General features: G+C 42.1%; 1 protein-coding gene across 2 annotated transcripts in view; it reads left to right on the top strand.

Annotated features, from left to right (window-relative positions):
• The window catches only part of cadm2a (cell adhesion molecule 2a), a 619,370-nt gene that overhangs the window by 441,661 nt on the left and 150,229 nt on the right, over nucleotides 1-27,480 (top strand). For both annotated transcript variants that reach the window (XM_061962498.2, XM_072913795.1), the window contains one exon: nucleotides 6,024-6,173. In XM_061962498.2, coding sequence (XP_061818482.1) covers nucleotides 6,024-6,173 — 150 coding nt within the window. The remainder of the gene's footprint in view (nucleotides 1-6,023; nucleotides 6,174-27,480) is intronic.

The following is a 27,480-nucleotide window of genomic DNA, read 5'->3' as shown; positions in this document are numbered from 1 at the left end:
AATAAGGAAGGTTAGGCCACTTGGCTGCTGCTGCTTGAAAGGTCAGCAGGGAGAAGCATTTGTAATTCTGTCTTATGAGTAATACTTGTGTGCTACTTGGCTTTATACTTTTAGCAGGCGGTTGTTGTGTATGGAAAAAACATTCCGGATGCAACATTGATGGCACGTGTGGTGGCTGGGATGTAATGAGTGGTTGGGAGGCAGGAGTTCAGGTGGTTGTCGGGAAGGAAATGGACAATAGCGAAGAGGGGCTCCATTTTAACGCTTAGAAAGTTAAAGGTTGTTTCTAAGAGAGGGAACACAGACAAGCTTCATCCTGGAAGACGTCGTTGCATTTCCATACGTAGCTGTTGACCTGTTTCAGCCTTGAGATATGAAGGAAATTAATCTGACCCCGCCCTTTTTCTCTCGGTGCACAATGGAGCGCCGGGATCAGGATGGACGGGGGGGGGAAAGCGAGGATGGAGGGAGGATATGAAAATGAGAGACAAAGAATGTTGGAAATGCATCCTTCAGGGATAGACTCCGAGAGGAAATGTGACACACGGAGAGCGAAGGGATAGTGAGAGACAGCTGGGGAATTGAGCGTGTGAACTGGAAAAGAAAAGTAGGGGAAAGCACGCGTGTTGAAGAATAGATCTAAATTTAGACATGGAAATCAGAGGAGAGCAGCTGCCACCTTTTTTCTTTTCCTCAGGAGATACATTTAAATCAGGTCTGGGTGGGCAGGAGGGAGAACTGGCGGAGATGGTCAATTAGGCACACATGCAGGAGCGCATTGTTCTAATAGAACCATCACTGTAGCCCCTTTGGCCCTTGTTGGTCCCACTGGTCTGCTCGTGCTGGGGGATTCCTGGATATCATCTGGCCTAAAAGACCTTAAGAACTTGAAGAATATGCTTGTTTTGTAGGACAGAATGTGATGGAAATGGGTCATTGGGAGTAGAGTGGTTCACATTGCAGACTCGGGGCCTATTTAGCATAATTAGTCCTCTGCTTCCTGGCCAATCAAAAGTGTTTACAGGAAACAGAAAAATGGTGTATGCTGCCGGATAACAAACACTATACTTGCACCTTAGAAAAAGTTTTGAACGATAAATGAAAATGAAGTCAAAACTGATAAATTGCTATCTCGGTGTTTGTTTTCTTTGTCTGTCTTTAAACGGGGATAAAGAGATCTCACTCTGCGCATCGCTCGCAGCACCTGTACGCGTTTATCGAACCTCTTTTCAATCGTTCTTGTGAATGACTGTGTGAACGACTCTGACCGTCGTCCGGGTTCGCAGGACCATCAAGGAAGGACATTGCTTCGAGCAGGGTTGACTTTCTTTTATTGTTCAATAAAGAATTGCTTTTCAGCACTTGCCTCGCTCTGCTCGCTCCTCCGTCTGCTTTTCAGCAGCACGTCGTCGTCTCCCTTGGGCTCTCTTGCGGTCTCGCTCAGCGTCCGCTAGTGATGGATTGATGAGGCGTCATGAAGCGTTTCGACACATTGCAAAACTGTATTGATACTGTGTCACTAAATACTGACATCTGCTGGACATTAAAAATCTCTACAGGCAACCAATGGACCGACTCAAATGACACTGATTTTATGACCTAGTATATACAATAATATAAACCAAGTCATTGTATTTCATTTAGGATTATTTCATATCTTCATTTAAATAAAAATATATTTTTATCTTTTTTAGATACAGTCAATAAAAAATGTGAACATGTATAATAACATGGAAATCTAAGAGAATGTGTTGTGAATGAGGATGCTTGTGGACTGGGATTTTTTTAAATTAATTTTTTACACATTTTTATTAAAAAAAAAAAACAGTTTTTCCAACGTATTCAATTTTAGACGATTTCTTTCATTGATTGATTGAGACTGTTTTGGTTGTTATCACATACTTGCCAACCCTCCCGAATTTTCCGGGAGACTCCCGAAATTCAGCGCCTCTCCCGAAAACCTCCTGGGACAAATATTCTCCCGAAAATCTCCCGATTTTCAGCCGGAGCTGGAAGCCACGCCCCCTCCAGCTCCATGCGGACCTGAGTGAGGACAGCCTTTTTTCATGACGGGAGAACAACAGGGTGACAAGAACTAAATCATCCAGACTAGAGATAAATTGTATTATTATGTTTATCTTACCTAAAAATAAATATATTAATTAAAAAAAAATAATAATAAATACATTTTTACTATATTTTGCTAAAAACATCAAAATGAATTGTATTTTTATTTGTATTTTTTCGTGACTCCTTATTACATCCAGCCATAGAATTATACATTAAAACAAACATATTTGAAATGATTGATTTTAAATTATCATAATAATTCATTTAAAATGACCATATTTAATTATTAAAATAATTTCTTGTTTATCAACAACTTTAGCATTTTATTTATTACATTTTGAAACTCTCAGAAGCCAAGTTATGTTATATTCCTTAATATTTATTTATGCAAGTTTGAAGTATCAATTATCTAAACACAGTTTTGTTTGCATATTTTCAGGATATATATATATATATATATATATATATATATATGTATGAAATACTTGACTTTGTGAATTCTAGCTGTCAATATACTCCTCCCCTCTTAACCACGCCCCGCCCCACCCCGACCACGCCCCCAACCCCCACCTCCCGAAATCGGAGGTCTCAAGGTTGGCAAGTATGTGTTATCAACACTTCAGTCATCTCTTCTTAGTTATTATTTCTCCGGCTGTAGAAAAGACTTGCTCACAGGGCACATAGGAGGTGGGAGTGCGACACAGTTCGCGTATCGGTCACGTGACCAAAGCAGCTCATGATCGGTCACGTGACTTTCTAAAAGCAGTACGCGCACCGACACAGGGTTTCGCTCTATGAGTTCGACGCATGCGCCGATGCATCGGTGTTGCCGCACCCATCACTAGCGTCCGCCGTCCGCCTTTCTCTGGCTCCTCTTCCTCTCGCGCGCTGCATCTGCTGCTGGCTCTCCACCTCCTCCTGCCCCGTCGTTCTCGGCTGCCGTCCTTTTAAACACTGAGAAGGGATCACTTAATTCTGCCCAGCTGTGCGATACACGCACATGTAGTCCATTTGGACGCTTGTTCGCCGGCCACGCCTCCTCGCCACCATCTTGGAGCGGGCCGCGGTGTGCCCTGCCCTGCTGACGGACTACCGGCCATGCCTCCTCGCCGCCATCTTGGAGTGGGGTCCAAAGTGCCCTGCCTCGTTGTCGATCTGCCGGCCCCGCCTCCCCACAGACTGAAAACGGACATCACTTCCCTACTCGCGACTCGTTAGTGAGGACGTTCTGCAAAGTAACACAAATTGAGCTGTATGTTTCCCTCTTTTAGCATTTATACGTATAAAATATAAAAATTGCGAATTACAATCGCGATTAAAGAAAACTTGCATTTAGTTATATGCAGAATATATGCTGATCATCAGAACGGCCACAATGCTGAGAGGAAAAAATGTACAGTAGGGAAGGGATTCATATGGCAACATTCTTGAAAAGGGGGGTTAATCATTGTGCAATGCAGTCTGCTGAAAATCATGGAAAGCGCTACTCTACATAGAAACGGATGCTGTGGTCAAAGTTGAAATTGCCACAAAATATGTCAACACTCCACTGCCATCTGGTGACTAAAGTGGATAGTGCAACACCCCAATTCGTCACGTTTCATGTGTCAGGTAAACTGCGATGAATGGGGCCATATGAATTGCCTTTCTACTGTAGCTAATTAGCCCCTGCAGTGTGATTAATCAAAACTAAAACTGTACTTTACCCACTTGTTGCGTGTTTATTTAGTATGTCTAAGAAGGAATGCAGTGAGAGTGGTGAGAAAGGAAGTGATCTCTCTGCAGCTTCGTCCTACGTATGCTTGTCAATATATACTGCATTGACCGTGTTCTGCTCAGCAATTTAATTTTTTTAATTTTATAGCTGATGGATGACTTACGGGGCTGTTTAAAACAAATTCCAATGTTGCATTTCGGTGACTGCTGGCGTTTTTAATTTATTTTATGTTTTTTGTACATTAAAAAAAACTTCTTGCAATATGCATTTTGGATCATTCCAACGCTCGCTTGCAGTTAGTGCGAGTGGGAATGAATGTTCAGTGGTGGTCGGAAAAGACGTAGGCGTAAATTGGCAGCTGCGTTTCCGCCAGTCTACCCTAGGGCTGCTGTGGCTACAAATGTAGCTTACCACCATCAATTTGTGAATGTGGAGTGATTGAATGATGCATTCTCAATGTCACACACTAGAAAAATGCACTATATAAATATAACTCCTTATTAGTATCATTAATATTATTCAGCATGCTGAAAAAGTAAGTTATGTTGATGCACCGCAGGACTGCCGTTAAAATTCCCTGAAAAAGCGTTACATATTGGTCTGCTGCATGTTTTGAAACATAGCAAAACACCACAGGTAGCATCATGATAACATGAATGTGCAGTAAATGAGTGTTTCCATGGTGAAAGTTGGGCGAAAAATGCAAAATCCTCCTTTAAATAAAGCGGGTTGCACCAGTAATCAATTGCACATGCACACACACTAATGAAACAGGCAATGTTATAGTTTACTAAACTTCATAGCTTGGAGCATAAGCGTGCTATGCGATAATGTCACGATTGTGTTGTTGCTTCCTACAAAGAAAAATAAGTCGACGTTCTGCAAGGCAAAACTGTCGTCTTTTTCACAGGTCAAGTCCAGTCAAAGCACGCGCCCGCCTGTGGGTATTGATGGACGGCAAAGCTGCAGACGTTCCGCGGCGTTTACGTCAGGGTTTACTTTATCACTTGCACGGCACAGCTGCAAAAGAAAGGCGCTGGGGATTGCCGGACGGCAGATGGCGGCGCCGTTCCGTGGCGGTTACGTTTCGCTGGCGTTCCGCATCCTATGGAAATCGGGGGTTAGAAATATGACATGTTTCCTCGTCTTTTATCTCCCCGTTGTTATTTTATGAGAGATGGGTCATAATGCACTTCCACAAATACAGGGCGGCCTGAAAAAGTGAAGTAGCATTGGGATGTACTTGACGTAAAAATGAGGGTAAAGTAGATGATGTGCAAAGAGAGGTAGAAGTGAGGACAGTGGCTGGTAAATCACAAGGCCAGAGCACGCTTCATGCAAAACTTCCATGAATAAAACATAATTCTCTCCTCCCAACGCTGCGTTCCATTTGCTTCCTCCTCCTCCTTCTCTTTTCCTCTATCTCTTCTGTGCATGATTAACCTTGGGAGGCCTTAATCAACGCTGGAAATGACCCGTGCTCTTTGACTTACCTCCTCGCACCACCCCGCTCCACCCCTCTCTCTCTCTTCCCTCCGTACTGTTGATCTCAATTGGGCTGTCATTAAAAATGCGAAATACAGGTAAAGGAACTGAATCTAATACTGTGGCATGGAATTCTGTTCTAAAATAATCCATCCGTATTTGTGTTCCCTTTATGATCTTCTCCTGGGGGGTGAAGATGAGAGTTAAGTCAGGGATGAATAATCTTCCTAGCCTAAGCCTTTATTCACACAGCCTTTAAAGCACATCCTCTGGGGATGGGAACAGGGATGGATTTATTTTTATTTACGTGTTGCCGCTCACACATACACACTTGCAACATATGGCGCTGTCCGTGGTGCTGAAAAAACATTGGGCCTCTCCACGGCCCTCCGAGCTTAACCGGGTTTTACACGTGAATTGCCTAATTGTCTCGTGTCTTGGTGTTTTGTTTTTGTCAGAGGATGCAGGTATTGCCCACACGGGTCCTCGGAGAGCAGCTTTTAATTTGTTTTCTCCCAGCGTAGCAAGCTTTCAGGGTCGCTACCGCAGGCTAAATGCACCCTCGAATGTCACGGTTCATTTCAGTACACAGAGCTAAACAGGGTGTATGTATATACATACATATATATATGAATGTCGACCAACAGGAAAAAAAAAAAACATATGCCCGCCGCTCTTCATCACAACATGGCCGATTAACACTGATGATGATGGCGTTGATTGGATCTCACACGTGCGTCTCCTGTTGCAGGTGTCAGCGGTCAGTACCCTCTGGTGCAGAATGTCACGGTGACAGGGGGCGGGACGGCCAACATGACCTGCCGTGTGGAGTACAACGACAACACCTCCCTCCAGTGGTCCAACCCGGCACAGCAGACCCTCTTCTTTGGCGACAAGAAAGGTGAGTGGACGCATGTAGACAAGACTGTGTTTGTCTTTGACGTGTGCACACACACACCTGACCTTAGAAAGAATCCATATTCAAAATTGTATATTTTATTTGTATTTGTCAAGACATTATTCAACAAATAAAACACTGATGGTTATTATTTTAATGATTATTGTTAACAAAAAGAATAATGCTCAGTTTTGATGGCCAGTGCTTATAAACCAGGGGTGTCCAAAGTGTGACCCAGGGGCCATTTTTGGCTTGCAGCTTTTTATTTCGGAAAATTACATGAATTCATTAATAATGATCTAATGATTTAATAAATGATTACATATAACACTAACAACTATTTGCTTGTTCACATTTAACACAAAAGCTAAGGTAACATTTTTTTTCCAAATAGCTTTGCAAACACTTTAAATTGTTTTTTTAGCATGCATACAGTCGTGGTCAAAAGTGTACATACACTTGTAAAGAACATAATGTCATGGCTGTCTTGAGTTTCCAATCATTTCTACAACACGTATTTTTTGTGATAGAGTGATTGGAGCACATACTTGTTGGTCACAAAAAACATTCATGAAGTTTAGTTCTTTTATGAATTTATTATGGGTCTACTGAAAATGTGACCAAATCTGCTGGGTCAAAAGTATACATACAGCAATTGGTTACATGTCCCTTGGCAAGTTTCACTGCAATAAGGCGCTTTTGGTAGCCATCCACAAGCTTCTGGCAAGCTTCTGGTTGAGTTTTTGACCACTCCTCTTGAGATAATTGGTGCAGTTCAGCTAAATTTGTTGGTTTTCTGGACTTGTTTCTTCAGCATTGTCCACACGTTTAAGTCAGGACTTAAACATGTGGACGTTTAAGTCAGGACTTAATTCTGACTTAAGTCAGGACTTAATTCTAGCCTGATAAATCAGGCTAGAATTAAGGTTTTAGAATGGTCTTCCCAAAGTCCTGACGCAAACGTGTGGACAATGCTGAAGAAACAAGTCCATGTCAGAGAACGGGGACGGCGTGGCGCGGTTGGGAGAGTGGCTGTGCCAGCAACCTGAGGGTTCCTGGTTCAATCCCCACCTTCTACCAACCTCGTCACATCCGTTGTGACCTTGAGCAAGACACTTCACGCTTGCTCCTGATGGGTCGTGGCTAGGGCCTTGCATGGCAGTTCCCGCCATCAGTGTGTGAATGTGTGTGTGTGAATGGGTGAATGTGGAAATAGTGTCAAAGCGCTTTGAGTACCTTGAAGGTAGAAAAGCGCTATACAAGTATAACCCATTTACCTATTACCAACAAATTTAGCTGAACTGCACCAATTGTCAAGAGGAGTGGTCAAAAATTCAACCAGAAGCTTGCCAGAAGCTTTTGGATGGCTACCAAAAGCGCCTTATTGCAGTGAAACTTGCCAAGGGACATAATATTAACTTAATTAATTATCAAATATTAACATTGCTGTATGTATACTTTTGACCCAGTAGATATGGTCACATTTTCAGTAGACCCATAATAAATTCATAAAAGAACCAAACTTCATGAATAATTTTTGTGCTCCAATCACTCTATCACAAAAAAATAAGAGTTGTAGAATTTATTGGAAACTCAAGACAGCCATGACATTATGTTCTTTACAAGTGTATGTAAACTTTTGACCACAACTGCATATATATATTTAGGGTCTGATCTACTAAGATCCAAATACCAGCGTGCGGAAGCTATAACACTGTGTGTACAATTAGTAGTCGTGTACACTTGATAAGTGGTGCAAAAATCAAGCCTTTGAAGTCATCCATCAGCTAAAAAAATATAAAATGATATTGCTCAATCGATAATAAATGTCTAATATGTTCTTTTTGATACTCCATATATGTTGACAATATAAGTTACAGCCATTTCTGCGCAACTGCCAGTTTGCACGTGCTTTCACGACGTGCTAAATAAAGACGCAAAACAGCTTCGACCTTGATAATCACACTGCGTGTACTAAGTAACTGCATTTGCACTTTCTCCTCCTAGTGTTGTGAGTGTTCTGATGATCAGCATGCATATTCTTCATGACAAAATGGACTGCGTTTCTTATCTTGCTCACTTGAGAGTGACGCAATCTTCAGCGCACAAGTTTAGAAGATAAAACGTTGTGTGCGCCATCAAGCTTGCATGCGTTTCAAAACACGCAAACCTTTAGTGGATCAGGCTCTTAATGGAAAACACGTATTAAAGTGGCCCCTCTGCATTCTTTCATTCACCCCTGCTGTAAAGTATGTGTATGTATGTGTTCGCAGCTGTTTCTAATGTTGTGGTTCAAAGAGCTATTATATTATGGGTTCTTATGATGTTGCACATGTGTACCTAATGCTGTGGCCCTTGTGTGAAGACTTACAGTGAGACCATTTGCTGCCATGGCAACCGTAGAGGACCCTATTTTTACATTGTTGCCTCCACTTTTGTCTCTGCCTATGAGTGTGGCTATAATGGCCTCTACTATTGCATTGGGTGTCTTACTGTAAATCATATACATTAATTATAATTATCAAAATTGTGAGCTATGATATGTTTGAAATCGTCTAGAGCAGATTTTTTTCTTCCATACTTTACTTCCATACTTTCATACGCCCCCCTATAGGGAAAGTTTGTGTCACATTTTGGACACGTTGTTCTGTTCTGTTGTCAGTGCTCCTTTGTTTACCCTACTTGTTGCTAGGTGAACTGAGTTTGGTGATTGGTGTCTACACCTGCTGCCGCCACTAATCACGTCCCTTCTTATACCGGTTTCATCCCACCAGTCCTTGCGGGGTTTTTGTTCGCTACATGCGACAGGTGTGTTTTCCTTTCTTGCTGTTCGCCACTGGCGACCGTTGTTTTGGTTCTGCCTCAGCTACTATTTGGTATTTTAGCTTCACGCTACTATCTTTTGCTCCCGCATGTCGTGCGTAGTTAAGTAGCTACATTTTTGTATGTTGCCTGTGTAAGGAATTAAAAGCCTCTTATTTGCAAGCTGCTGCTGACGCTGCCTGTCCTGCATCCTGAGAAAACAACCACGCTCCAGTTCGACCCGAACGTAACGCACACAGGTCTGGTCTCGTGTGGCGGCATCGTGTGACGCATCATTGTTTACTGTCTGTGTGTTGGTAAAAAGCTGCAAGCCGTCGTGCTTCTAGACTCTCTTGCACTCATTTGCACACATTAACCTTCGTTTTCCTACTCTGGATGGCAGAGAACAACCATATTAAGAAGGTCAAGTCAAGTCACATTTGATGTAAACAGCACCGATTCGTTCAAACATGAAAGAAACAACTAGTACTGTACAGCGTAAGCTCGATGTACAGACCTAATTGGTTCTTGAACACGGTTCGTAAATAGAACAGTTTGTACACTGAAGTACACAAACATGAATAATGAGTTCCAGCCTGTTTTAGTTCAAGTTTATACACTTTGAACACAATAAAAAGCACTATACAGTACTATATATGTAACAAACATAACAAGGGTGATAGATCAACTTCCTGTTAAACAACAACAGCTAGCTTAGTTGCTTACTGCTTGTGACTCTTGCAGCCGCCCTGCCAACACACACACACACCGTCACTAGCCCTGTGGTGCACTCACAGTTCATTAAATTATCTAACTTTAACAGCCAGTTTGCTAAATGGTTAGGAATAAAACATTAAATCCACTATAACTTGTCAGTTAATCTTCTTGGCTTGCAGGGGAAGGAAGGAGGAGGTGAGTGGCAGTGTCGACAACGCTGAATGTTTTAAGCCACACATCGCTTGGCCTTTGCTTCCTTTGGACTCATATTGAGCTAGCAAAACGAGACCAATTCTGTAAAAAGGCCAAAATCAAAAACAAAGCACCAGTTAAAATAATCTAAGATATTTGCATTGGGTGACAATTTGAGATACAAGAGTTTTTGAGTTAAGAGCTCGGTCATGGAACCAATTAAGCTCGCAAGTTGTGCTACTACTGTACAAGCGCTGTTTGCGGTCTACCACTTTAAATATACCCTCTCCACGCTCTGATTGCCTCAAAGATTAGTTCTACCTTGTAATCCCTGTTGATGTAAAAGAAGGAGGGGCGACCAGTAAGTACTAAATATGTATTTTAAAAACAGTGCCAGTGTTTTTTCTTACACTTTGAACCCTGCGGCTTATAAAACAGTGCGGCTTAATTCCCAGATTTTTCTTCGCTGATGGCCATAATAAAAATATATTTTTGTGTGTTTTTAAAAAAATAAGCAAATACACTGGGGTTAATTGTATGTGCAATGGCGCCATCTTTTGGACGAGTTCGCTCACTCCTTCCATTTCCAACTTAGTAGAGTAGAAGTACAGTGCCGTTTAGTCTTCTAGTCCTCCATAGCGTTTTTACTCGTATTGATTATTCATTCATAACTCCAAGCAATGTTGGTAAGACATGTCTGTGGGAGTGTTTTCATGGATATTTCTACATGCTATCGTAATGTAATGACGCTAGCTTCAGCAGTAGCATTAGCTAATATGCTATCACGTTTATGATGGTCTGTGTTAGTATTATTAACTTTTTACAACGGCCTTATTATTGTATTGTGTCAGTTTCACAAATTCCTCAGTAAATTCACCAAAATGTCACCGTGGAGTTATTGAGTCTGTTAATGACAATGACTTCTGTTTTGTTTGATCGGCCATTTTACTGCCATGTTAAAGTTAAAGTACCAATGATTGTCACACACACACTGATTGTCACACACACACTAGGTGTGGTGAAATTTGTCCTCTGCATTTGACCCATCACCTTTGATCACCCCCCTGGGAGGTGAGGGGAGCAGTGGGCAGCAGCGGTGCCGCGCCCGGGAATCATTTTTGGTGATTTAACCCCCAATTTCCACCCTTGATGCTGAGTGCCAAGCAGGGAGGTAATGGGTCCCATTTTTATAGTCTTTGGTATGACTCGGCCGGGGTTTGAACTCACAACCTACCGATCTCAGGCCGGACACTCTAACCACTAGGCCACTGAGTAGGTTACATACACTGTTTAGAAACAATTAAGGTATGTAAATAAACATTTACAGAATATTTATTGGTAAATAACTCATATAACAGACTAACAGATTAATAGACTAAAAAACTCCTTTGTCCCACACGCCATCAGACTGTAAAACTCCTCTCTGGGGGGCAGGGGGGTGGTAGAATGACAGAATTCTAGTACCCACTAGAATTTTTTTTAAAAAGTGCAATACATTTTCATAACATGGTCACTACTGCCTAGTTTCTCTTCTTATATTCTTATTTTTACTGTTATATTTGTATTCTTATTGTTGCTTTTTATTTTTATTCTTATTGTTATATTTTATTTCCATTTATACCCCCATTATTTACTTTTTACTTTTTAAATTTGTTCTCAATTATGTACACTGCTGCTGGAATTTAAATTTCCCTGAGGGAACTCTCCTGAAGGAATCAATAAAGTACTATCCATCTATATATCTCTCTATCTATAACAACATACAGTGTATATATATATGCGGCTTATAATCCAGTGCTGTTAATATAAGGAAAAATATTTAGTGGGTGCGGCATATAAACCGGTGCGCTCTATAGTCTGAAAAATACGGTATATACTGTAAAAATGCTAAGAAAGTTACAAACCCCGTTTCCAAATGAGTTGGGAAATTGTGTTAGATGTAAATATAAACGGAATACAATGATTTGCCAATCCTTTTCAACCCATATTCAATTGAATGCACTACAAAGACAAGATATTTGATGTTCAAACTCATAAACTTTATTTTTTTTTGCAAATAATAATTAACTTAGAATTTCATGGCTGCAACACGTGCCAAAGTAGTTGGGAAAGGGCATGTTCACCACTGTGTTACATCCCCTTTTCTTTAAACAACACTCAATAAACGATTGGGAACTGAGAAAACTAATTGTTGAAGCTTTGAAAGTGGAATTCTTTCCCATTCTTGTTTTGTGTAGAGCTTCAATCATTCAACAGTCCGGGGTCTCCGCTGTCGTATTTTACGCTTCATAATGCGCCACACATTTTTGATGGGAGACAGGTCTGGACTGTAGGCGGGCCAGGAAAGTACCCGCACTCTTTTTTTACGAAGCCACGCTGTTGTAACACGTGCTGAATGTGTCTTGGCATTGTCTTACTGAAATAAGCAGGGGCGTCCATGAAAAAGACAGCGCTTAGATGGCAGCATATGTTGTTCCAAAACCTGTATGTACCTTTCAGCATTAATGGTGCCTTCGCAGATGTGTAAGTTACCCATGCTTTGGGCACTAATGCACCCCCATACCATCACGGATGCTGACTTTTGAACTTTGCGTCAATAACAGTCCGGATGGTTCGCTTCCCCTTTGGTCCGGATGACACAATGTCGAATATTTCCAAAAACAATTTGAAATGTGGACTCGTCAGACCACAGAACACTTTTCCACTTTGCATGAGTCCATCTTAGATTATCTCGGGCCCAGAGAAGCCGGCGGCGTTTCTGAATGTTGTTGATAAATGGCTTTCGCTTTGCATAGAAGAGCTTTAACTTGCACTTACAGATGTAGCGACCAACTGTATTTAGTGACAGTGGTTTTCTGAAGTGTTCCTGAGCCCATGTGGTGATATCCTTTAGAGATTGATGTCGGTTTTTGATACAGTGCCGTCTGAGGGATCGAGGGTCACGGTCATTCAATGTTGGTTTCTGGCCATGCCGCTGACGTGGAGTGATTTCTCCAGATTCTCTGAACCTTTTGATGATATTATGGACCGTAGATGTTGAAATCCCTAAATTTCTTGCAATTGCACTTTGAGAAACGTTGTTTCTCCCCCTTGGTTCTATTTTTAGGAAGTACAGTATTGCATTTCATTTTTATGCCGATGATTGCCAGATTTATTTTCCCATGGCACAAAATAACACGGTTCAACGTCTTATTGACTGCCTGCACGACATCAAAGTCTGGCTTTCAGCTAACTTCCTGAGCCTAAATGAAGATAAAACAGAAGTTATGTTGTTCGGTCCAAGTCGCTCTCCCTCCCCCAACGTTGACCTCGGCACTCTGACCCCGTATCTCAGCGACTCTGTCACAAACCTGGGGGTAAAGTTCGACTCAGATTTTAAATTCGAAAAACAAATCAGCAGCGTCGTTCAAAAAAGCTTTTATCAATTACGCCAAATAGCGAAAGTGAAACCGCTTCTATCAAGACATGATCTTGAGAAATTAATCCACGCTTTTATCTCGACTCGTCTTGATTATTGTAATGCCCTGTATGTTGGCATTAGCCAGGCCTCCCTCGCCCGCCTGCAGCTCGTGCAGAACTCTGCTGCTCGTCTGCTAACACAGACCCGCAGACGTGAGCACATCACCCCTATTTTAGCGTCCCTTCACTGGCTCCCTGTGCGTTACCGAATACATTTTAAACTCCTTTTATTTGTTTTTAAATGTCTAAACAACCTCGCGCCAACCTATCTCTCCGACCTCCTTCAGCCTTACTGCCCCACCCGATCCTTAAGATCAGCCGATCAGCTGCTGTTGACGGTCCCTGACACAAGGCTGAAGCTTAGAGGTGACAGAGCTTTCGCCGTTGCTGCTCCCAAGCTCTGGAACGACCTACCCCTGAGTGTTAGACAAGCCTCCTCTCTTCCTGTTTTTAAATCTCTCTTAAAAACATACTTTTATTCCATGGCTTTTAACACTGAGTGATATCCATACTGCAATGGCGCCCCATAATACACCTGCTGTGATCCTGTTTTTATGTTTTTATGTTTTTATTAATTCTATTTTAATTATTTATTTTTTATCGTGTTCTGTTTGTGTTGTATTGTGTTTGCTCGGTACTCGTTTTATCTTTTAACCTGCTCATTGTACAGCACTTTGGCTACCCCTGTGGTAAATTTTAAATGTGCTCTATAAATAAAGTTGATTTTATTTAAACTGTTTGACTATTTGCTCACGCAGTTGTGGACAAAGGGGTGTACCTCACCCAGTCCTTTCTTGTGAAAGACTGAGTATTTTTTGGGAAGCTGTTTTTATACCCAATCATGGCACCCACCTGTTCCCAATTAGCCTGCACACCTGTGGGATGTTCCAAATAAGTGTTTGATGAGCATTCCTCAACTTTATCAGTATTTATTGCCACCTTTCCCAACTTCTTTGTCACGTGTTGCTGGCATCAAATTCTAAAGTTAATGATTATTTGCAAAGAAAAAATGTTTATCAGTTTGAACATCAAATATGTTGTCTTTGTAGCATATTCAACTGAATATGGGTTGAAAATGATTTGCAAATCATTGTATTCCGTTTATATTTACATCTAGCACAATTTCCCAACTCATATGGAAACGGGGTTTGTAAAAAAAATCTGCTTTGAACTCTCACTGCATGTTTCTAACTAAAAACTCAAAAATCTACCATCTTTTTGTGCATTACTCAAAGACAGCAACTGAAATGCATTTCAACATGTGGGCGCAGCTCAATGTTTTAATGGTTAATAAGTAGAAAAGGTTTATTCCTGACCTTTTACTCTCTCTTCGGTTAAGTCCCCGTAAAGAGGATTCATGGATGTTATTTTGCGGGTTCAGACCCGCTGACTGATTGTGCGCCGCGGCATCTCACTGCACCATTAGTGGAGTGTAATAGAGTATGAATCACACTCTCTTGTAAGTGTCTGGATTAAGCACATATGGGATTTACACGCTCTTCTTCCATTATCCTCTCTCTCACACCGGCTGCCCACTGGCTGGCGTGTCTGTTTTGTGTGTTTTGCTTGTGTGTGCCTTTCTCTGCACTTTTTTTTGGACTGCATGCACAAGCAAATTTCCTAGAGGCTCAGTCAGAGCAGCTGTAAAAAAAAAAAAAAAAAAAAAAAGAAGGACTGAACATCAAATTCAACAGTTGATGTGCTCTGTGGGTTGTTCTATATCGCCCGAGGGGCGAGAGGTAGGGGGTTTGGTTCGGGGGTATATTCTGTGGCATTTCCAATGCGGAGCTGTGAGATTGGAAATGAAAAAGCGCAGGAAGTCGCTCTTATTATCAGCTCACAACTGACAACTGAGACCCCGCTATTGCATGGCAGTTTTTAGGGGGGTTTAGCCTCGTGTGTGTTCTTAGGGCGAGGGAATGTTGTCTTGCTGATCGTGGCATTTCTCATGCACATGCTGATGGGCGCGCTGAGATGCCGAGTGTTTCCAAAGTGCCAAGGGCGGTGTGAGAAGATGTTTGAGCTGCAAGCGCCTGTGAGCGCAGTGGCTTCCAGATTAATGTTGCTTTCTGCCTGCTGGGAGGAAGATGAGGATTAGGGGCAGGCACACTGTTTGCTCAAATCTACACCACAACCACCAGTGTGGCTTTTTGTGTACTTTTGCTGAGTTCAAGTCAGTTTTTTGTCCATTATGACAACATTCGGTACACTCGTCTAATAAAAGTGATTGAGGACAAGGACATAATGTACTGTTGGTTTCCATTAATATTCCATTCCAGAATTGCTGATAAAACCGAGTCGTATGAAAACCGAAACTAAGTTTTCCCATAAGAAACAATGTACCGTAATATTCAGGATTATAAACCGCTATTTTTTTCCCTACGCTTTGATCCCTGCGGCTTATAAAACGATGCGGCTAATTTATGGATTTTTATTTGCTAACCGCCATCATGTTTTTAAATGAGCAAATAGTTTTCAACAGACACTGAAAAGGTGTGTTATTGTTAGTGTTATGGCGCTGTCACGCCAAATTTCTTCCCCCTACAAAAACCTTCCCCCCCCATTTACTTCTGGGGTCATTTCCTCTAACGTCATTTCCTCTTACTTACGTAATTTCCTCTTACGTCATTGACAGCGATCGATAACACTTCGGCTTTGACACAGGACAGCAGCACACACAATATTGTAGTGAAATGGTTTCAACAATAATGTTGATTTAAAGTACAGACATTTAACAGTATTATATATTAATTAATATTAGTGAAATGGTTTCAACAATAATGTTGATTTAAAGTACAGACATTTAACAGTATTATATATTAATCAATATTTTTTGCACGTTACCACGAAGACAGAAGTTCCCAGCAGCAGCCCTAACACTCCGCCTGGAATTTTTCGAAGCCTGCTGGTGTTTGACATAAGTCCTCTGGGAAAGATAAAGACAAATGTCATTCAGTGACACCACCATTTTCAGGAGATTTGGATTCTATCGATCGCTGTCAATGACGTAAGAGGAAATGACATAAGAGGAAATGACCCCGGAAGTAAATGGGGGGGCGGGGCGGAAGTTTTTGTAGGGGGAAGAAATTTGGCGTGACAGCGCCATCTTTTCATTGTAAGTGCTGCGGGGTAAACGTCTATTGTGTCTCCTTCTTTATAGTGCTTTCAACCGGAAGCACAAGTGCCGTTCTGTCTTCTAGTCGTCATTAATCACTCCAATCAACGTTAAGTTTTACAATGTAACTAAAACAATTCACAGTTACTAAACCGTCCTGTGTGATGTATGTAGGAGTGTTTTCATGCATATTAGTATGCGCTATCGTTGTTATGAGCTGTTGCACCAGATTGTTGTTTTTGTTGTATTATTCCCCTGCGTTTAGTGTTTTGGTTTTGTTCCTAGCGCCGTGCGGCTCTTTTGTTTACATTCCATTGCTAGGTGGCTTCTAGTTGGACAATTGAGACTCACACCGGTTGCCCATCCTTATCACTAATCAGTCCCCTTATTTATACCTAGCTCCACCAGGCTTGAGTGCTGGCCCATTGTTCGCTACACGCGACTGTGTTTTGTTGGTTTTGTTTGTTTCAGTATGCTAATCTTCATGCCACGCTGAGCACCTAAGTTGTGTTACGTTTCCTCGTGGATTGAAATAAAGAAACATCTTACCCGCACAATGCCTGAGGTCCTCCGCATTATTGGAATCGCAAACACTTCACAACATGCCACCATAGAACAGAATGGACCAGCCGTCAAGCGATTCGAAGGAGGACCTCTCGTTCGAGGGACTATTGGAGTGGAACCAGCGACAGCTGGAGGCTTTGGAGCCTGAGGATTAGAGTTGGATTCAGGGACCCGATGGCGAAGGCGTCCCAGTCTACTCCCTTCCGTCCAGTTACAATGCCAATCTTTACACTTGAGCTTATCGACGCGAGCGGAAGCCGACCTCAGTGGCTTCGGCCCGTCATCACGACGTCCAGGACCCACGGATTCCTCAACTCGGTCGAAGCGAGGGGCAGACCGCTCACTCACCGCTCACTCACCGCTCACTCACACCCAAAATTTTAGCAATCCTGTTCATCTTTTTGCCAAACGCTTCATATCTGGGGCTGCCGATCAGTCAGACGACAGATCGGACATGTGTTCTTCACAGAAAAGGACAGAAGGAGAATCCTCAAGGAAATGGAAGCTGAAGCCCCCTCGCTTTGGTATTCCTCTGAGGTCGAGGAATACCAGGACATCTCTCCCGACGGTTTGGAAATGTGGAACTCTCTAATGTCCAAGATTACGGAGACAGAGAACCGAGTCAGTTTCGTAAATTCACCGAAACGTCACCGTGGACTTATTGAGTCTGTTTAGCTGATTGGAGAGCTTGCTTCCGCAGCTAGTGAGTCCATAATGATGACTTCTGTTTTGTTTGATCATCCGTTTTACTGCCGTGTTACAGGCACCGTTTGGAAACAATTAAGGCAGTGGTTCTCAAATGGAGGGGTACTTGAAGGTATGCCAGGGGGTACATGAGATTTTTTTTAAATATTCTAAAAATAGCAACAATTCAAAAATCATTTTATAAATATAAATAAAGACCTATCTTTTTTTCCAAATAGTTCAAGAAAGACCACTACAAATGAGCAATATTTTGCACTGTTATGCAATTTAGTAAATCAGAAACTGATGACATAGTGCTGTATTTTACTTCTTTATCTCTTTTTTTCAACCAAAAATGCTTTTCTCTGATTCGGGGGTACTTGAATTTAAAAAAATTCACAGGGGGTACATCACTGAAAAAAGGTTGAGAACCACTGAATTAAGGCATGTAATTAAACATTTACAAAATGTTTCTGTGTAAATAACTCATTTAACAACGTATATATATATTATTTATATATGGGCAGCACGGTGGCACAATGGACAGCACAGCGGAACAGGGGTTAGTGCATGTGCCTCACAATACGAAGGTCCCAAGTAGTCCTAAATTCAATCCTGGGCTCGGGATCTTTCTGTGTGGAGTTTGCATGTTCTCCCCGTGACTGTGTGGGTTCCCTCCGGGCACTCTGGCTTTCTCCCACCTCCAAAGACATGCACCCGGGGATAGGTTGATTGGCAACACTAAAAAATTGGCCCTAGTGTGTGAATGTGAGTGTGAAGGTTGTTTGTCTATCTGTGTTGGCCCTGCGATGAGGTGGCGACTTGTCCAGGGTGTACACCGCCTTCTGCCCGAATGCAGCTGAGATAGTACCCCCCGCGACCCCAAAAGGGACCAGCGGTAGAAAATGGATGGATGGAACAACGCATATATTTGTGGATTATAGTACGGTGCGGTATATGGGGAAAAAATACATTTCTTAAAAAATTTAGGGAGTGCAACTTACATACGGCCTGTAGTCAGTAAAGGCAGTATCGACAACGCTGTAGAAACGTCCTGAATGTTTCAAACATTGCATTGTTTTTTTGGGCCTAATATTGAGCTAGAAAAAATAGAAAACTGTTGTGAAAGGCTAAAAAAACATTTAAAAAGTACACAAAGTAGCAATTAGCACAGTAGCTAAGAGCTGCACTGAAGTGCTGGCTGAATGAGCACCGGAGATCGATCAGCCCGACCCCGATGGCTGTGCTACCGGGCACAAGATGGCTGCACGGCGAGGCACACAATGGGTGGATGAAACGTGTGTACTCTGAAACAAGGTTCGTATACCAAATCATATTTTCATTCGGCCTTTGGATCGTAAATCCAAGAGGTAATACAATAAGCGCTTTGTAAATTGAGGTTCTTTCTTGAGCTCTATAGTGTTTCTCACCTTCTCAGTGCTGGTACTCGTGGTATTGTCAAGAAAGCACAAACATCGGCTGTGTGTTTGTGTCACATTGTTCGTGACGCTCTGGAAACACAAACTCTAAGGCTCTCGTTGACTTTGAATGGACTATTACTGTATGCTGCAACTTTATTTGGCTCTATGATGTGTTATTTTCTGAAGAGATTAAGTCAACAACATAGGTTTAACTGTACTAGAAAGGGGGTGAAACTCGTGCGTTACATTTGCCGTACTGTTAACAATTAACTCGTTAGTGGTCTTAATACAGACTGAACAGTTTGAGCCTTAGCGCTATTACAACATTGGTTGAGTTGTTGTGTATTGTGCAATATAATTCTTACAAAATGAGCATGTGTTGCTTTCTTTCCATTTTCTGGTTTGGTCTAAATCAAAATTAATGTTTTATAAATTGTTTTATATGATTTTCAGATTTTGAAAATCTAATATTTTCTCTAGCTGTTGTCTGCTACCAATGAGCGCCCCCTCCTCTTTGCGATTTAGGGAAATAAACGCCTCAGCCAGATGTAGAGCATTTATTGTATGTTAAAATAAAAAAAAATGTCTTACAATGGAGTTCACGCATACACAATAATACCATGCATGATAATAACACAAATAAATGCTAGCAATTCAAGAATATGCCTTTAATGCGTGAAACCAACTTCAAAATAGTCGAAAAAGGTTATTAAAGTTGTGCTGTTGGTGCCGGAGTTTGCTGGTTTACGGAAAATTGTTTAAAACTGCGAAAACATTCTGTGAGAGAAGGTTCTCTGGCGAAATATCCGGTCCATGGCAGAGGTCCCGGCAGAATGGCTCGGTTGGGTCAAGCCTTGTCTTGAAGAAGATGAGCTCTGTCAGCAGAACACTGTGCTAAGTGTCACTCCTGGCAGATAAAGGCACAAAATTGCAGCAGCAATCCGCATGGTCTCACCAAAATTGGACAATTAGAGATGTCGGGGAAAATGTCGTCTGGTCTGATGGCTCGATTTCTGCTGCAATATTCAGGTGATAGGGTTAGAATTTGGTGTAAAGAAAAAAAAATGAAAGTACAGAGCCATCTTAGGTGGTGATTATGTGTGAGGGTGTTTTTTCTTGCAAACTTTGGACCCATTAGGATCACTCGAGCACGGTGTTGTTGACATTCTTTACCCTTTATGGTCACTTCTCTAACTGGATTCTTGACTGTACTCAGCTTCTTCAGAAACAAAGCTGGTCCTCAGTCTGGTAGTTCGAATCTGCAGTCTCCTTCCTGAGGGTAGAGGGTCAAAAAGAGGTCGGGTGGGATTGTTTGGGATGCAGAGAGCCTTCATTTTGCTTCTGCTGATGAATATGTCTGCAGTGGTGGGAAGGCCACTCACCACGGTCTTTTTGGCAGCTTTCACCACCTTCTCCGGTGCCACACCGTTATGCTGGTGCTGAGGGTGCTCTCCTTCATACATCTGCAGGAAACTCTTAAGGATGGAGCTCACAGCTTCCTGGGGAAGTAGAGACCCTGGTGTGCCTTCGTGAGCAGACAGGAAGTGTTGTGGCGCCAGGTAAGGTCCCTCAATAGATGAACCCCAGGAAGCTGGATACATTTCCTCTTCTGGTGCTCCAATGGGCATGGGGAGAAACGGAAGTGTCTGACTTTCCTGAAGTTCACCACCACATCCTTGGCTTTTTTTTTTTTACACTGATGCAAATGTTGGTTTTGCACCAATCCACCAAATGTCCTACCTCCTACCTCAATGTGTTACCCTACTGATGTGTCGTCCGCAAACTTCACAATATGATAACTGGGGTGTGCAGCAGTCATAGGTCAGTAGTGTGAAGAGAATGGGGTTCAGCACACATCCCTGGGGGGTGCCAGTGCTAAGACTGAAGGAAGAAGATAACCGTGTTGTGGAACCTGATAGTCTGTGGTCTGTTAAAGGGGAACATTATCACCAGACCTATGTAAGCGTCAATATATACCTTGATGTTGCAGAAAAAAGACCATATATTTTTATAACCGATTTCCGAACTCTAAATGGGTGAATTTTGGCGAATTAAACGGCTTTCTAATATTCGCTCTCGGAGCGATGACGTCACAACATGACGTCACATCGGGAAGCAATCCGCCATTTTCTCAAACACCGAGTCAAATCAGCTCTGTTCATGCCTCGTCGGTGTGTTGTCGGAGGGTCTAACAACACGAACAGGGACGGATTCAAGTTGCACCAGTGGCCCAAAGATGCGAAAGTGGCAAGAAATTGGACGTTTGTTCCGCACACTTTACCGACAAAAGCTATGCTACGACAGAGATGGCAAGAATGTGTGGATATCCTGCGACACTCAAAGCAGATGCATTTCCAACGATAAAGTCAAAGAAATCTGCCGCCAGACCCCCATTGAATCTGCCGGAGTATGTGAGCAATTCAGGGACAAAGGACCTCGGTAGCACGGCAAGCAATGGCGCAGACGAGCGAGCTAAACCCCCTGGATGTCTTGGCTCACACCGTCTCTTATGCCACCGAAGATGATCAAGAGAAGAATATCGACCCTAGCTTCCCTGGCCTGCTGACATCAACTCCAAAACTGGACAGATCAGCTTTCAGGAAAAGAGCGCGGATGAGGGTATGTCTACAGAATATATTAATTGATGAAAATTGGGCTGTCTGCACTCTCAAAGTGCATGTTGTTGCCAAATGTATTTCATATGCTGTAAACCTAGTTCATAGTTGTTAGTTTCCTTTAATGCCAAACAAACACATACCAATCGTTGGTTAGAAGGCGATCGCCGAATTTGTCCTCGCTTTCTCCCGTGTCGCTGGCTGTCGTGTCGTTTTCGTCAGTTTCGCTTGCATACGGTTCAAACCGATATGGCTCAATAGCTTCAGTTTCTTCTTCAATTTCGTTTTCGCTACCTGCCTCCACACTACAACCATCCGTTTCAATACATTCGTAATCTGTTGAATCGCGTAAGCCGCTGAAATCCGAGTCTGAATCCGAGCTAATGTCGCTATAGCTTGCAGTTCTATCCGCCATGTTTGTTTGTGTTGGCTTCACTATGTGACGTCACAGGAAAATGGACGGGTGTTTATAACGATGGTTAAAATCAAGCACTTTGAAGCTTTTTTTAGGGATATTGCGTGATGGGTAAAATTTTGAAAAAAACTTCGAAAAATATAATAAGCCACTGGGAACTGATTTTTAATAGTTTTAACCATTCTGAAATTGTGATAATGTTCCCCTTTAATCAGGAAGTCCATAGGACCCAGTTCCCCAGTGAGGGACTCAACCTCTGTGGGACAATGGTGTTGAAGGTGGAGGTGAAGTCTAGGGAGAGCAGGCGGACCTAGGAATTTCTGCTCTCCAGGTGGGCGAGGTCTGATGAGATGGAGTCATCAGTGTAACGGTCATTCCTGTAGGCGTACTAATGATGGTCCACAGTGTCTTTTATGAAAGTCTTAATCTGGCCAATGACCAGTTTATCCGAGCACTTCATGAGAGTGAGTGGGAGCTACTTTCTTGAGTGAACGGCAATTGTGGTGATTCGAATCGTTTTTGTTCGGTTAGGTCAGGGGTCGGCAACCCAAAAAGTTGAAAGATCCATATTGGACCAAAAATACAAAAAACAAATCTGTCTGGAGCCGCAAAAACTGAAAAGTGAAATGTGTTATAATGAAGGCAACACATTACGTAAGTGTCTATATTAGCTATAATAGCTTACTATTAAAATGACCATGTGTCGCAGGCTGAAGCAAATATTCGTTGACAGAAATGTTGAAATTTAATATTTATTCTGTACATTTTTCTAACATTAGAAACCATTAGTAAATCAGAGGCTACTCAGAAGGTGAGATAACTCCTGGAAATTACTGACTTTTAATGGCTTTTAATTTTCTAAGATGTGTGTCCAAGTTAAAGGAAGTGGCAGGCGGTATTCTTTTAATAGATGTATTACCATCTTTGGCAAGCTAGGTAACGTTTGCTGTGATCTGGAACAACACGGCACACAAACAACTATCTGAAGTGCAGCCAATATTACATACAGATAATGTGTCATGAGACATACAAATATAAATTATATACAAAGAGGATAAAAGTAAAGGATATTAAAATAGCTTAAATTTCCCTACAAATGAGGCATAATGATGCAATATGTACATACAGCTAGCCTAAATAGCATGTTAGCATTGATTAGCTTACAGTCATGCACTGACCAAATGTGCCTGATTAGCACTCCAACAAGTCAATAATATCAACAAAGCGCACCTTTGTGTATTCACGCGGAGTATAAAACATTTGGTGGACAAAATGAGACAAAGGAGTGGAAGATTTTATATGTAAACAAACTGTTGTCACAGTCCACACTATGGTGAGTTCACAAACCGCCGAAATTAGTAGGACAAAACGACAAATAGTCTCATCAGTGAAGCATACACACAAACATATTAAACAGTGGGCTTTCTAACAATTGGTAAGGTTTGTGTCATGTTTGTCCTCAAACAAAGAACATACTAAAAAAAAAAAAAAAAATGTCCCCCATCTTTTTCCATTTTCATTCCTTTTTTAAAAATGCTCCAGGGAGCCACTAGGGTGGCACTCAAGAGCCGCGGGATGCTGACCCCCGGGTTAGGTCTATTAAAATGAACTCCTTGAAGCAGAATAATCTATCATCATCATTAAAGTTACTCTAAATTTGAAAGCAGTTAACCCATTTCCTGTCAGAATGAGTCAAAATCCGCTTTGACGTCACTGGCAAGACCTTTCCTGCAGCGGTTTGTCCAAGGTTACAGGCGAGAGCAGCAAACAAGTCAATATGGAAGACGCTAAATAGCATGTTGGCCCCCTCCATGGGACATGGGACAGAAAAAAATGTATTGCATGGTGGGGCCCCTCAGTACATCACTGACTTGCTATGCCCCTACTCTTCAGGGCGCAGCCTCCGGTCTTCAGGCCAGGGTCTTTTAAAGATCCCAAAACCTTGTTTTATAACCCGTGGAGACCTGGCATTCCAGGCTCTGGAACAATTTGCACCAGTCCCTCCGTGATCTTGTCTGTGTTGACATTTTTAAGAAACATTTGAAAACTTCTCTTTTTAGTAAAGGTTTTAGTTAATGCACATTTTAACTATAAATTTTAAGCCACTTTGTATTCTTTTTATGATGTTGCACTTGTTTTAATTGAATTGTTGTTTTACTTCACCTTTATTTTGTACACCGCTTTGTGATATTATCTGTGAAAAGCGCTTTAAAAATAAAATGTGCTTACTTACTTACTTAGCCATCAGACTGTACAACTCCTTTCTCCAGAAAGACCACGCCCACACAGGAAGTGACGTCAGAAAAAATGTGCCACAGCCAGCTTCATAATAAAGCGGTTTCGTAACTCGGAGCTAACCACTGGAAATATGGAGGCGAGTCATCCAGACATGCCCGTGTTTCTCCTTCTTCTACAAACCCCGTTTCCATATGAGTTGGGAAATTGTGTTAGATGTAAATATAAACGGAATACAATGATTTGCAAATAATTTCCAACCCATATTCAGTTGAATATGCTACAAAAACAACATATTTGATGTTCAAACTGATAAAAAAAAATGTTTTTGCAAATAATCATTAACTTTAGAATTTGATGCCAGCAAAGGAAGAAGTTGGGAAAGGTGGCAATAAATACTGATAAAGTTGAGGAATGCTCATCAAACACTTATTTGGAACATCCCACGGGTGAACAGGCAAATTGGGAACACGTGGGTGCCATGATTGGGTATAAAAGTAGATTCCATGAAATGCTCAGTCATTCACAAACAAGGATGGGGCGAGGGTCACCACTTTGTCAACAAATGCGTGAGCAAATTGTTGAACAGTTTAAGAAAAACCTTTCTCAACCAGCTATTGCAAGGAATTTAGGGATTTCACCATCTACGGTCCGTAATATCATCAAAGGGTTCAGAGAATCTGGAGAAATCACTGCACGTAAGCAGCTAAGCCCGTGACCTTCGATCCCTCAGGCTGTACTGCATCAACAAGCGACATCAGTGTGTAAAGAATATCACCACATGGGAACAGGAACACTTCAGAAACCCACTGTCAGTAACTACAGTTGGTCGCTACATCTGTAAGTGCAAGTTAAAACTTTCCTATGCAAGGCGAAAACCGTTTATCAACAACACCCAGAAACGCCGTCGGCTTCGCTGTCTCCCATTGAAAATGTGTGGCGCATTATGAAGCCTAAAATACCACAACGGAGACCCCTGGACTGTTGAACAACTTAAGCTGTACATCAAGCAAGAATGGGAACTAATTCCACCTGAGAAGCTTAAAAAATGTGTTTCCTCATTTCCCAAACGTTTACTGAGTGTTGTTAAAAGGAAAGGCCATGTAACACAGTGGTGAACATGCCCTTTCCCAACTACTGTGGCACGTGTTGCAGCCATGAAATTCTAAGTTCATTATTATTTGCAAAAAAAAAAAAAAAGTTTATGAGTTTGAAAATCAAATATCTTGTCTTTGTAGTGCATTCAATTGAATATGGGTTGAAAAGGATTTGCAAATCATTGTATTCCGTTTATATTTACATCTAACACAATTTCCCAACTCGTATGAAAACAGGGTTTGTACATGTACAGACGCTTTTGGAAATCACACATGAATACCTTAAGAGAAAGCGATTGCAGCTATTTGGGACACAACACTTCTCAGACGGCAAGAGAACTTTCCAATGTCCGGCCGGGTCAGCTGTGATGCTACTTCGCGAAAAAACTTTGTTTATTTGTCGAAGGAGAGTCAATGAGAATGCAAGCTCCCTAGGATGTGATTAAAAAAGGTAGCGTGTGCTTTGTATTACCTGACCGTCGAGGAAAACGGCGAATGCATTTAGACTGGCAAAGCAGACTGTATCAGTTATTGTCCACCATGTATGTCGCGGACTCAACGTCTCGGTCCAGAGTATATAAAGTCACCAAAAAGGAATGGACAATGAAGGTGAAGGCAAAAGAGTGAGGAGTGTCCTGACCAGATATCTAGATCCCGAGATTGATTAATGTTAAATGTTCTTTATCACATTGTTTACATGTCTAATAAAGATTTGATTAATTTATGATGGCTCAGGTGTGATTCACTACAATAGGGCCCCACAGCACACTGGATTCCAGTTCATTGAAATACCACAACACTGGATATTGTTCAGATAAGATACATTTAAGAACTTGCACACAAAGCAACACTGGAGGTGACTATGACGTGCGCATTTTCCACACATGCGTATTAGGTCGCGTGGCGCCGGTGGACGGGGAGGGGGGGGGGGGGGGTAGGGGGGGGTCTTAAATGGTGGCATTGTTGTGTGTGGACACGGATAAGGTAAGATGTGATTTACCCTGAATAACCTTATCCGGCTTAGTGTAAACGGGGCCTTACAAACAAAACATGACGCGACATTAAAGGGGAACATTATCACCAGACCTATGTAAGCGTCAATATATACCTTGATGTTGCAGAAAAAAGACCATATATTTTTTTAACCGATTTCCAAACTCTAAATGGGTGAATTTTGGCGAATTAAATATTCGCTCTCGGAGCAATGACGTCACAACGTGACGTCGCATCGGGAAGCAATCCGGCCTTTTCTCAAACACCGAGTCAAATCAGCTCTGTTATTTTCCGTTTTTTCGACTGTTTTCCGTACCTTGGAGACATCATGCCTCGTCGGTGTGTTGTCGGAGGGTCTAACAACACGAACAGGGACGGATTCAAGTTGCACCAGTGGCCCAAAGATGCGAAAGTGGCAAGAAATTGGACGTTTGTTCCGCACACTTTACCGACGAAAGCTATGCTACGACAGAGATGGCAAGAATGTGTGGATATCCTGCGACACTCAAAGCAGATGCATTTCCAACGATAAAGTCAAAGAAATCTGCCGCCAGACCCCCATTGAATCTGCCGGAGTATGTGAGCAATTCAGGGACAAAGGACCTCGCTAGCACGGCAAGCAATGGCGGCAGTTTGTTCCCGCAGACGAGCGAGCTAAACCCCCTGGATGTCTTGGCTCACACCGTCCCAAGATGATCAAGAGAAGAATATCGACCCTAGCTTCCCTGGCCTGCTGACATGAGGGTATGTCTGCAGAATATATTAATTGATGAAAATTGGGCTGTCTGCACTCTCAAAGTGCATGTTGTTGCCAAATGTATTTCATATGCTGTAAACCTAGTTCATAGTTGTTAGTTTCCTTTAATGCCAAACAAACACATACCAATCGTTGGTTAGAAGGCGATCGCCGAATTCGTCCTCGCTTTCTCCCGTGTCGCTGGCTGTCGTGTCGTTTTCGTCGTTTTCGCTTGCATACGGTTCAAACCGATATGGCTCAATAG

The sequence above is a fragment of the Nerophis lumbriciformis genome, linkage group LG09 (genome assembly GCF_033978685.3).
Source record: "Nerophis lumbriciformis linkage group LG09, RoL_Nlum_v2.1, whole genome shotgun sequence".
Taxonomy (NCBI): domain Eukaryota; kingdom Metazoa; phylum Chordata; class Actinopteri; order Syngnathiformes; family Syngnathidae; genus Nerophis; species Nerophis lumbriciformis.
Note: the sequence above shows the minus strand (reverse complement) of the source record. Positions and strands in the feature narration are given on the sequence as shown.